General features: G+C 41.2%; 1 protein-coding gene across 1 annotated transcript in view; it reads left to right on the forward strand.

Moving 5' to 3' along the window:
• The window catches only part of ipo11 (importin 11), a 711,960-nt gene extending 705,383 nt beyond the window's left edge, over positions 1-6,577 (forward strand). Inside the window, exon 30 of the mRNA XM_067986592.1 lies at positions 5,653-6,577. Coding sequence (XP_067842693.1) covers positions 5,653-5,817 — 165 coding nt within the window. The 3' untranslated portion in view covers positions 5,818-6,577. The remainder of the gene's footprint in view (positions 1-5,652) is intronic.
• The last annotated feature ends 6,921 nt before the right edge of the window (positions 6,578-13,498 follow it).

Raw genomic sequence — 13,498 nt, forward strand, 5'->3', positions numbered from 1 at the left:
CCGGTAGCATCCTAGTAAATCTTTTCTGCACTCTTTCTAGTTTAATAATATCCTTTCTATAATAGGGTGACCAGAACTGTACACAGTATTCCAAGTGTGGCCTTACTAATGTCTTGTACAACTTCAACAAGACATCCCAACTCCTGTATTCAATGTTCTGACCAATGAAACCAAGCATGCTGAATGCCTTCTTCACCACCCTATCCACCTGTGACTCCACTTTCAAGGAGCTATGAACCTGTACTCCCAGATCTCTTTGTTCTATAACTCTCCCCAACGCCCTACCATTAACGGAGTAGGTCCTGGCCCGATTCGATCTACCAAAATGCATCACCTCACATTTATCTAAATTAAACTCCATCTGCCATTCATCGGCCCACTGGCCCAATTTATCAAGATCCCGTTGCAATCCTAGATAACCTTCTTCACTGTCCACAATGCCTCCAATCTTGGTGTCATCTGCAAACTTACTAACCATGCCTCCTAAATTCTCATCCAAATCATTAATATAAATAACAAACAACAGTGGACCCAGCACCGATCCCTGAGGCACACCGCTGGTCACAGGCCTCCAGTTTGAAAAACAACCCTCTACAACCACCCTCTGTCTTCTGTCGTCAATCCAATATTGTATCCAATTGGCTACCTCACCTTGGATCCCGTGAGATTTAACCTTATGTAACAACCTACCATGCGGTACCTTGTCAAAGGCTTTGCTGAAGTCCATGTAGACCACGTCTACTGCACAGCCCTCATCTATCTTCTTGGTTACCCTTTCAAAAAACTCAATCAAATTCGTGAGACATGATTTTCCACTCACAAAACATGACTGTTCCTAATATAACATGTAAGATTCTCAAAATTCACAGATCCCCCAAAACTAGGAGAAAAACCCTAAAGAAATTCACCTTTTCCCTGGCTATGGAAAACTTTGGCCATTGACCAAAATCCTAAGATGGAAGGATAGGTGAGAGGTCACCAGACGAAATCAACAACACACAAACAGTGGAATGTGGGAGAATTACTGCTTCAGACATGTCTCTGTTTTAATGCATAACCTACAGCAGGTGGTCAACAATCAGCACTAATTATCTGGAAGGCACTGCCTGAAAAGGGTGGTGGAAGCAGATTCAAAAGTAACTGCCAAAAGCGAACTGGATAAATACTTGAAGGGGAAAAATTTCCAGGGTTATGGGGAATGAGCAGAGGAATGGGACTAATTGGATAGCTCTTTCAAAGAGCTTGCACACCTTTTGATACAGAACTGCAATGGGCCGAATGGCCTCCTTCTGTGCTGTATCATTCTATGATTGAGCAGTTCTGTATCAAATATCACAAGACTCTATAATCCATTTGGGTTCCATTTCCATAATAAAACTCTGAATGTCACCAATAAAACCAGACCAAAAAGAGATGAACACAGTCCATAAATGATTTGCATAAAAATCATTTTAAAATCTGACAATTGTGTTTGCTGAAGGAACTGAAGATTCAGCACAATTTGTTCAGATTTCTTTTCAGCTTGCTTCGCAGAATCAGATTTGCTCGTATTTTCTCTGTTTACTGATATTTTGAAGGTTTGATGCCACCAGGAATCCTTTAGTTGAGGAATGCTCTCGTGTTAATTTTTTGCCCCAAGATACCTTCCATGAGCTGCATAAGGAGCAGTTTTTACTGCAGCACTCCAATTTGTCCTATTTGACCCTCTCTCCACATCACCCAAAATAAAATATTTGAATCACCATATACCCAATAAGTGACACCAGCCAGGGTTTCAACCCAAAAACCCATTTGGAACTGTGGTGCATGTCCACAATTTCACACTTGGCTTGCAAGATTATCTGAAGCCAAATGAAAAGAATTCCACCCCCAGTGATAGGACTACCCCTACTTAAAGTACTATGAACCTGCCTGCTTCAAGTGTCAGATTCTGCCACAGGGCGTTGACTTGTTTCTAAGCTTTCACTGCCAAGCATGTCATTGTGGAGCCATCCTGCCCCCAAAGAAACTCTGCTACCCTCCCACTGAAGAGATGATCACTAGGCAACTGACAAACACAGGTTTGAATCCTCATAGGTGGACAAATAGGTACCAGGGGCTCCTCACAAATGAGCAACAAAATTCATCACAAGAAGTGAATGCATTGCCAGCATCCTCCTGACCACTGGAGGCGCAGTACTTCAGAAGCAGCCCCTTGACTTTGTACAATCCAAATTTGGAAGCACTGAGCCTGAATGTACGAGTGCATGTTCTCATGCCCAAACTCCAGCTAACACCTTTCAGCAACTATTGTCTCAAATCGCAGTGTCATTGTCGGTTATGCGACTGGCACCTGTTTTCAGTTGGTGGAAGGACCGGCACAGGGCACTGAAATTCTAGATGCCAAGTTCATTGCCACATACCAGGCTTATTTTTCACTAACTGCTTAATACAGGCACTCATGTGAGGGGCTATCGCAAAGAAGAACCCCCACCATGAAACTGTCCCTTCCTCCAGGGTACTCGATGACAGGACATGTAAGGCGGTCCCTGGCTCTTCCCCTTTTTGTCACAAAGCCACATCACAGCTTAGTCCTGGATGAGCACATATCTGATTTACACCCAGGCTTTGAGTTAAGAAATGGGGAATTGACGAAGAATCTACTTTCCACACTTCTGTAAATGGAAAATGCTTCCATACTTCAATTTTGAGCTGAATTTAATGTTAAATAAGTTGCCATTTTGGAAGTAATTTCAAAACTTTAACTCTTTGACCATGTTATTTAATGTTATTTTAGACTGTCTGTTGGAAGATATTGAATGCAGTCATTGATTTTATTTTAAGAACAGCAAAAGAAGGTTAACCATGAAAGAATATTCACAGTGGGCTATAATTCCTTTGTTTTGTGCCCCAGTACTCGATGACAGGACATGTAAGGCGGTCCCTGACTCTTCCCCTCTTCGCCTCAAAGCCACATCACAGCTTAGTCCTGGATAAGCACAGATTAATGGTGTATATTTCTAGCCCTTTTAGTTCTGAAAGTTTTAAGCATAAAGTTTTCTCATTTCCATGGGATTATGTTCATTATTTGCACAAGTGCAGCATGCAGTTTACATATATCTCAAGCTCAGATCTCACATAAAATCAATATTATCCCATGTTTAAAAAATCCATTTACATCATTGTAAGATATTGTGCAATCAATCTATTTCTATATCAGCAAATTCTTCAGATCACATTTTTTTTTTTAAAAACTTTTTTTTTCTCCTTCCCACAAGACTTTTATTAGGATACAGTTCATTGTGTGCCAGCGGACCTCTAGTACCTCATCTAAGTGTCTGTTCATGTCGGAGCCTAGACAGTGAAAGGCTCATTGTCATTGAAGGGCATCACAGCCAAGCCTGATGCTGTTCTCACCTAACATCAGCCCTACCTTCTCTTCTTTCCTCCCCCCACCCCCCCCCCCCCATACAGAAAAAAATCAGACACACACATATATTTTCTACCTCTGATAGTGATTGGAATGGAGATCCCTAGTTATTTTTTCCCTTTCCTAGCACAGAATGCTCAGACAATCCCCCCTCTCCCCCCACTGCTGTCCTTCCTTGGATCAGCTAATTCAGCTCAGACCAGGGATCAAACCTGGGGCTATGTTATATGGACCATCAGTACCGCACGCTGTGCATTTACCCACAGCCTTCGGGAGAGCACTTAAAACTATTTTGTTAAGTTATTTCCCCTCTACTTTTAGGACTACTCATTCTATGCATTATTCCAGAACTGAGATATCCAGGATGCCAGCTGTCATCTTGTGCCTTAGTTAGTTCGCTTTTGCAGGCTGCTGGGAAGTGCAGCATAGTGGCCTGGGTTAAGTAGCCTCTGAAATAATGCAGAAAACTCACTTTGAAGAAGCGGTTGGCCTTTGCTCTGTCCCTGTTCCAGATACGCTGATTGAATTCAGGATCTTACCCTGCATCCAGCTTGGCTGAGTTGGTAGCACTAATGCCTTTGAGTCAAATGGTTGAGAGTTGAAGCCCACTCCAGGAATTGCGCACATAACCTAGGCTGACACTACAGTGCAGTACCGAGGGAGTGTGCCATTGTTGGAGATGCTGTCTTTTGGATGAGCCATTAAACTGAGCCTGTCTTTGCCTGTTCAAGTGGAAGTAAAATATTACACTATTTGAAGAGGAGCAGGGAACTTCTTGTGTTCTGGACAATGCTCATCTTTCAAACAACATCACCAAAACAGATTAACTGATCATTTATCTCATTGGATGTTTGTGGAACCTTGCTATGTACAAATTGGGTGCCATGCTTGCAGTGACTACACTTCATAGAATCATTCAATGCAGAAGGAGGCCATTTGGCCCATCGTGCCTGTGCCAGCTCTTTGAAAGGGCTATCCAGTTAGTCCCACTCCCCTGCAGATTTTTCTTTTTCAAGTTTACATCCAATTCCCTTTTGAAAGTTACAATTGAATCTGCTTCCACCACCCTTTAAGGCACTGCATTCCAAATCATCATAATTCGCTGTGTAAAAAAATTTCTCCTCATCTCCAGCCTGGTTCTTTCGCCAATTATCTTAAATCTGTGTCCTCTGCCAGTGACAACAGTTTATCCCCATCTACTCTATGAAAACCCCTCATAATTTTGAACACCCCTATTAAATCTCCCCTTAACCTCCACTGCTCTAAGGAGGACACAAATACCATCTCTAAGTTTCTTAAATTTCTGAACACATTCACCTCTCTGTTAATTTACATAAATGACATTCATGTCATCAATTTCTTTAATATATTCTGAGTAAACAAAGCATGATTTTAAAAAGAATCAATAACTCAGTTATATTGATTGGTATGTATCCAGGATCAAATCAATTTTGTACTGAGAAAACTTTCAACACAAATCACCAGAGTACTGGAATCTTAAAGTGGAAAAAAGTTTGGTAGAAAGCAAGCTTCACCATTCTTGGCAGATTATCTGGGAATTGGTAGAGAAAATGAGCCACACTGCTGAAGTGTAGTGCCTGGTGGGTGGACCAAGGACATTCAGCCCATCGAGCCTCTTCTACCATTCTATTAGATCATGGCTGATATGCACCACAACTCCATTTGCCCACCTTTGCTCCATATCCCTCGATACCCTTACCTAACAAAAGTCTGAGACCCAGCTTTTAATGGGCTGCTTTGAATAGGTCTCTATAGACTGAGAAAAATGTTTCTTGTAGCCTGATCAAACAGCGGCATTGGTATTAAAATTATAAATTATTCCAACAGTCTTTCAAGAAACCTAACAGCTGAAGAAAGCTTGCAGATGAAATCTCTTGAGGGTCAAAGGAGTAAAGAGATGTGTAAATCTGTTGATCTTTTAATAACATGCAGGTGGTACTTCTACAAAAAGAAAAATATTTTTAATATTTCCTTCAACAAGGGCGCTGTAATATCATAATCCATGTCTTGCGATTATTCCAAGAATGACAGACACTGATATGTGTGCAAGTAAGAATTCTATGCCAGTAAAGTGTATTTTATTGTGTACTGCAAGCAGCCAGGGAAAATCATTATTAAGTGAATTGACAAAGAGCAGATTCACCAGCCAGCTGTATAAAGTGCCTCAAAGAAAAAATGTGTTGCCTGTGCTAATATTTATTGTTTTTATCTAACTCCTGCAGCTTGCATTGAAGGACCCAGTACACAATGTGTCGCTGCAGCAGTTTGTCTACGAGAAGCTGAAGGCACAGCAAGAGTTGCTTGGAGAGCAAGGATTCCAAAGTCTGATGGAATCTGTGGACACTGAAGTTATCAGACAGCTGCAAGGGTTTTTACAAAAATTGTGAATAGAAGCAGTTTCCTTTAGTTGAAGAAGTAAAGGATAACATGCAATTGTATTCTTACAGCAAACACCACCAAAGCTTCCATCATCACAATGTGAACAGCCCTCAAACACAATCCGATGTCGTAAACTGACGAAGAAATCAAGCAAAATATTATTTTGAACCTTATTAAGAAGAAACAATGCAAATTGGGGCAACTGTAACTGGGGGTAAAAAGCTCGATGAGAACTTTGTCGCTTCATTGTTTTCATCATATTTGAAGACCAGAGAAAGTGTAGTTTTTTTTTCTTTTTGTATTATTTGAAAGATTGCAGAAAATTACAGGGTTTGACTATAGAAAGCAGTTGGTGTGGTATCAAGTACACCATAATCGGATGAAAATTGAGCTTTTGCGGGAAAAAAAAGATTATTGCTGCATCAGTACCTTTGAGCTACAGCTGCAAAACATACAGCTTGGTTTCATACATTATGTTAACCAACTTCACAGCTAAATGAGCACCACCGTGCAAGCAATGTGTATTTAATGCGCATATACACGCTCTGAGAATTGACCAGATTAAGTTTTGCCTAAGTAGGGGAATATGTTAACATAAAGCCTTACTGTATTTTATCAGCCTTACCTCATCTGAAAAACCTACTTCTGAGCGTTTTGAGTTTTTTAAATAAGTTTCAAATGGTGAATTGGTCCTTGCAGAACCCAACTATGCCTTTTAAATATAAAGTTCAATTGCTTTCAGGAACTTAGTTCAAATCTACAATGTTCCTACAGATTTTTATGTTGATGAGCAACTTGGAACTTGAGCATTGACCAACATTCAGTTTTCAAGCTAATTACAAAATGCTTTAAGAAGGATTACCAGTGAAAACAATAAAGTCTTGTTTAGCAAATGCTGTTGAAATGTGTTTTTGTACAGCTTTGAGTATTTGAACTAATTTAAACACAAAATTCACTGTCACCAAACCCTTTCAGTTTTGTCCAGCATGAGATTCTGATGCTGTTGTTTGACTTTGTGTATTAAAGCACAGCATAGATATTTTATGAGGAATGGAAGGCGTGAAACGATCTGCACACAAAATGGGACTTTTGAACCAGCATAAGTGAGTCGATATTTAATGAGATCTAGACACGATGGGAGAATGGACCCATACATGTAGCACGATGCACTCGCATAGGAGCAACTGCAGGGTTTTGTGCTTAAGGCTGCAGAGTAGAAGGACCTGGCAATTATTGTACATGAGTCATTGAAGGTCCATGAACAGTGCCACGAGGCTGTTGTAAAAGCAAATGTGGTGGTAGGATGTATTGCTGGGCAATTAAATAAAACACAAGGAACACTATCATTTCTCTGTTTAAGGTGTTGGTCAGGTCACATCTACAATACTGTGAACAAAATAGTGTAGATGCTGGAAACCTGAAACAAAAACAGAAAATGTTGGAAACATTCAGCAAGACCTGGACAACATCCAGGCTTGGGCTCATAAGTGGCAAGTAACATTCGCGCCAGATAAGTGCCAGGCAATGACCATCTCCAACAAGAGAGAGTCTAACCACCTCCCCTTGACATTCAACGGCATTACCATCACCGAATCCCCCACCATCAACATCCTGGGGGTCACCATTGACCAGAAACTTAACTGGACCAGCCACATAAATACTGTGGCTACAAGAGCAGGTCAGAGGCTGGGTATTCTGCGGCGAGTGACTCACCTCCTGACTCCCCAAAGCCTTTCCACCATCTACAAGGCACAAGTCAGGAGTGTGATGGAATACTCTCCACTTGCCTGGATGAGTGCAGCTCCAACAATACTCAAGAAGCTCGACACCATCCAAGATAAAGCAGCCCGCTTGATTGGCACCCCATCCACCACCCTAAACATTCACTCCCTTCACCACCGGCGCACTGTGGCTGCAGTGTGCACCATCCACAGGATGCACTGCAGCAACTCGCCAAGGCTTCTTCGACAGCACCTCCCAAACCCACGACCTCTACCACCTAGAAGGACAAAGGCAGCAGGCGCATGGGAACAACACCACCTGCACGTTCCCCTCCAAGTCACACACCATCCCGACTTGGAAATATATCGCCGTTCCTTCATTGTCGCTGGGTCAAAATCCTGGAACTCCCTTCCTAACAGCACTGTGGGAGAACCGTCACCACACGGACTGCAGCGGTTCAAGAAGGCGGCTCACCACCACCTTCTCGAGGGCAATTAGGGATGGGCAATAAATGCTGGCCTTGCCAGCGACGCCCACATCCCGTGAACGAATAAAAAACAAAAGGCAACATTTGTAAAGAAAGGAAAAATGTTGATGTTTCAGGCACAGCCCTTTTCAGAACTGGGCGATAAAATAGATGAGCAGCTTTATAAAAATTAATTCTCAGAATGTGGATGTCGCTGGCAAGGCCAGCATTTATTGCCCATCCCTAGTTGCCCTTGAGTAGGTGGTGGGCTTATACGAAAGAACAGAGCAAGGGAGAGGTAAAAAAGATCATATACGCAAGAAAAGAAAAAGCTGTAAAGTGATTAGGTGGAGCACAGGAAATAGTTTACTGACAGAAGTGATGATAGCATAAGACAAAAGGAGACAAGATGAGAGAATTAAAAGACACGAGATACAGAGTGTGTGTGAATAGTTGAAGTGTGAATAGACCACCCCACCGCAAGTGTACCGGTGGGGGAATCCCCATCGCGAGCACCAGCCCGTTCCCACCCCCATCCCTGGATGTGCTGGTACACCTATCCTACATTACCAGCACTTACTGTCAAAGAGAAAATGGGAACTGTGGTTAAGGACTGAAGTTGTTGAAGTCAATATTAAGGCCTAGAATACTGCGTCCAGTTTTGGTCCCCTCACAAGTTGGGTGATATAAAAGCCCTGGACAAAGTTCAGAAAAGGGCCACTAGATTGATATCTAGTTTAAGGGCCCCCAGTTACCTGGGTAGGCTGAGAGCTGGGTTTTTATTTTAGGAAAGCATGGACTTAAACTAGATTTGATTACAGTCTTTAAAATAATGAAAGGATCACGCTCGGTCCAAGTGGATAGGCTAGGGACGACCAGTGGACATAAGTATAAGTTGCAAAAGCGAAAAACTAGTTTGGATACTAGGAAGTGCTTCTTTTTGCAGAACGTCTTCGACCTCCTGAACAAGTTGCCAGTAGATGCAGTGAGTCCGAATTCAATTCAGAAGTTTGCTGGACGAGTTCTGGAGAGTGGCTAACATATCCACTTATAGAAGGAAGGTAGGTTGTGTCATACAGTCACCATGGTCTCCTGGAACTTGTTTGATGCCTTTGGGGTCAGAGAGGAATTTCCCAGAGCTTTTTTCCTAAATTGACCTGAGGTTTTTTTTCCCTCTGTTTTGCATCTCCCAGGAGATTGTGGGTTTGTGGAGAGGTGGAAGGGGAGATCACATATAATGTGCTGCAAATCTATTGCACATTCCTCTCCTTTTCGTCTGTGCCACATGTCCTCAAGTATTTCCCAGAGTTGTACAGCTTTGCTTTATTTGGCAGGACAAAATGCATACGGTAGAGGAAAATAACGCTAGTTACATTAAAACTATAATCCTACTGTTAAAGATAGAACTAACTGATTGGCAGAACTTACAAATATTAACACCACCACTTTTGGAGAAGCTGATCTAGGCTAACTCTCATCTTTGAAAAAGAAACAGGGTCTGTGTGTACATTCCATTGCACTGCAGAGCAAAATACGAATATAAAGTAGTCAGGTAAATTGCTTGTGTGTTTATCCATGGTTGATTTGTTCCTTTTTAATGTAAGAAATAATTGTGAATTTGAAATAAAAGCAGTCAATCAGCATCTCGGAATCTCAGCACAGAAACATGCCATTCAGATCATCAAGTCTGTGCAGTGTTTTTTTCCACATAAACCAACTACTCAATTTCACCTTCCTGCTCGCTCCATACGCCATTTAATATTCTTTTTCAGCCAAAACGATATAATTATCTTTTAAAAGAATTTATGGACTGTTCCCACAATGGGTTGTGCAGCGAATTCCACATTCTAACCATCCTCTGTGAAGAATCTTTTTCCAATATCCCCTTTAATTCTTTTTGCAATTATTTTAAATGTGCCCTCTATTATCAACTCGCTACCCAGTGAAAATATATCACTATTTACCTTATAACGCTCGATGATCTTGAAGACATCTCTTAACCTTCTCAGTTCTAGTGAAAAAAGCCCTAACTTCTAAAGTTTATTTTCATAATTGTAAATCCTTATCCCTGGTAACATCCTAGTGAATCTACACTGCACCTTTTCCATTCCTGTTATATCTTTCACATGTAGAAATTTGCACACTGCTCCAAATGCTCCTTAGCCTAATTAAGGTCTTGTACAGGTTCAGTATTACTTCTTTGCTTTTGTATTTTATGCCTCTGGATACAAAAGCAAAAAAAAAAATCTGGAAGAGAAAAAAATGAATGGTTCAGATAAGACACTTATCCAAACTCTTGTGATGAAGGACCCACTCAAAGCCTTAACCATTTTTTTTCCACATTACATCTTTTGGCAGAATAGCTTTCAAATTTATCAGTTTGTTATTCAGTGCTTATTCTAAATTTCCCATCCATTAAAGAAGAGCAAATCAATTATGATAAGTTGATCAATCGTACTGTATATTTACCAGCACTTTCTGTGTTTATTTTGGAATTTTTGCATTTTCACTCTTTATCTCTGTAAAATTAATTCCTTTAAATATTAAGAGTTAATTGCAGCTAAAATTTATACAGGTCTGCAACATGTTAAATATCTATTGTACATAATCCCTGTGGGATTGTATTAACCTCATCGTCCAGGAATTCGGGAGGTTGGATGAAAAAGGACTTGGTACATGGCCACTGAGGTCACATTACTTGTATTTTGATTATGCATTAATATATACAAACATTGAATCCTTTTTTTAAACAATTCATTGGGGTAGAACTTGCGCAGACCGGCGAGGTAATGCTCGCCACAGCTCCTGCGAATTAAATTAACAAAAGTACTTACTGTGGGCTCTGTGGCATCAACTTGCTTGATTTTGAACTTTTAAAAAATTGTGCTCTATCCATTCAGCCTCTGAGCAGCGTGAGTTGTAAGAATAGAAGATACGCCCACAAAATCTGTCAGGAAGAGAAGACACGCTCACAGATTAAGGCTATATTTAAAGTTAGTTATTCTGTACGTCATTATAAATTAAAAAATTAAATTTTTATTATAAAAAGCCAAAGAAATAATTGAATTAAAGAGACAGAAGGGAAAAGTAAAAAAGAATTTAATTTTTAGAATTTTTTTAATTACCAAAAACTATTAAAATAAGGAGCAATATGAGACTCCACATTTTAAAAAGTTTTTTTTTAGTTGTTTGGCAGCCATTAAGACTATCCGTGCTGTTAAAAGTTAGTTTGGACCCGGTATTTTTAAGCGTACCTGTTCAGTGGCATAATTAATTACTTTCCAGCTGGACAGATGAGCAAATTTACACTTTTTAATGATTTCCCTGATTGCAGCGTGCGATGGCCCTTTAATTTGAAGCTATCATATCATCCACGCACCACTAGGAGCAAGTTCACGATTTTAGCGTTACACTGTGCATGTGCAAACGTGGGAACTTGTCCTTCAGTTCACCACTAAAAACTGGCAGCGCTGTTGAACTCCTCCGTTATTTCAGGAACAAGTTCTGCCCCAATGTCTTTCTCTATCAGAGTATTTACTGTTATTTTCCCATGAACTTTGGACCTCTGTTACATAAGTTGAGATTTTGTACTTTTATGCCTACATTGATCTGCATTACAAATGGCCAACTTGCCTATGTTCAGTAATCAGGAATGACCAAACGAGATATCCTGTTCAGGCTTATTTGAGAGTTCTTAGCTGAACCATTTGATAACATTAAGTTCTTCATCTCAGGAGTAGGAGATAGTATGAGGGAGCATATGCTTCATTGAGCTGAAATCGAGAACAGCCTTGGGTGCTTTATTTCAATATTATAACATACCAGACGTGATATCATTTCAATATCTATACTTCCACTGTTCCCAAAGGAATAGCACACTCCTTCATAATTTCGCCCTTATAACTTGGGCATCCAGGGTTGCTGGACTGTACTTAAGGAATTTAAAGGGATGGCCTGCAAGTTATAAGTATGTTTTTGGATTGTTATTTTTGTCCACATCAACTGGTATTTTTTGGTGGGTTTTTTTAAGCCTCATTAAGAAGACCTTCGTGACCCTGCCTTATTTCTGTCATGTACACAGTCATCGGTCGGAAGAAGTGGCAGGAGGGCCCAGGGATCTGTTGTCACCCATATCCCTGCTACTGAGCATTGACTCATCATGGCCTATTGATTAGGGTGACAGCAGACCTGTTAACACCAATAACATTGTGGAAATCCCAATCAACAGCCCTCTCCATGTAGTTCCCTAAACATTCAAGTTGAAGGAAGGAGCCTGTTGAATGTTTGAGACCAAGGTCTTTAAGTCAGCAGCCAGACCATGCAAAAGAGATTCTACAATTAGCCATTGGGCCTCTGCCACTGGGAATCTGCTGCAGATGTTCCTGGGGATGCTGCATGCCCCCCATGGTGGATTGCAATGTTAAGATCCTATACATCAACACAGCATAAGTACAAATTGTAGACTTCCGCACACAAGCCGTCACCACTTGAAGGTTGTTTGGCAGAGTGTCCAATGACTGCAGCAACTTTTTGATGCTCAGAAGGCATCCTTTAAAAGCAGGCAGTGCTAATTACGCACTGCCTGACTTCCATCCAGTTGGAGGCTTGATCCAAAAATCCATGCAAAGCTATCTGTAGTAGCATTAAACTTGCTGATAATTTGCTATGTGGGCAGGTAATGAGCAGAGAGAATATTGATTATCTTCAGAGACATGGGCCAATTATGTAAGTGGGTTGAGATCTAGCAGATGGATTTTTAATGTGGATAAATGTAGGGTAATGCAAATAGGAACAGGTATCATTAAATGTGTATAATGTGAAAGAACATCTGACAGGAGCTGAAAAGGATTTGGGAATGATCATCGCATATATCCTGAAAGCATCTGGTCAGTGTGAAGCAATTATTAATTAAAACCCTGAGCTGAGGCCAAGTCTCCTACTTCCTCATCCTCTGCTGCCTTAAGGTTCCTCAAACCAGAACCTCCTCAAAAAGTAAGAGGATGCAAGTTGAGGGGAGGGGCTCCTCCAGTACTGCTTCTTTCACTTGCAAGTTCTGTCCTTCTTACAATGTGCTGTTTGCTCCTGTAGAGTAGAGTACATACGTGTGTCACCAGGAATCCTATTTCCCCATTATCTGCTCCCTTGATAACTTCTTATCGCAGAATCTCCATGGCCACCACCCAGAAAGAAATAGATCTGGACAGCATTGGATTATAAATCAGAACAAGTCACCAACTGGTCTCGCTTCTGTTCATAAAAGTGCGGACCAGAGGCCGAGCACCAAAAATGCAACCGATGCAGGTAGTTATAAGGGGGAAGGAGAGCAGAGCCCCGAGGAAGAGGTGAAGCAAGGAGGGAGGGAGGAAAGCAGAAGCTGTGCAGGCAGTAGATGCACAGGGGAGGGAGAAGCAGGGGGAGCAGGAGGGAAGGGGAGAAGCGGCGAGGGTAAGTGGAAAGCAAAAGGAGTGCAGGAAGCAGAATCAGGGGAAGGAGAGAAGCAG

This window comes from Heptranchias perlo, chromosome 1 (genome assembly GCF_035084215.1).
Source record: "Heptranchias perlo isolate sHepPer1 chromosome 1, sHepPer1.hap1, whole genome shotgun sequence".
NCBI lineage: Eukaryota > Metazoa > Chordata > Chondrichthyes > Hexanchiformes > Hexanchidae > Heptranchias > Heptranchias perlo.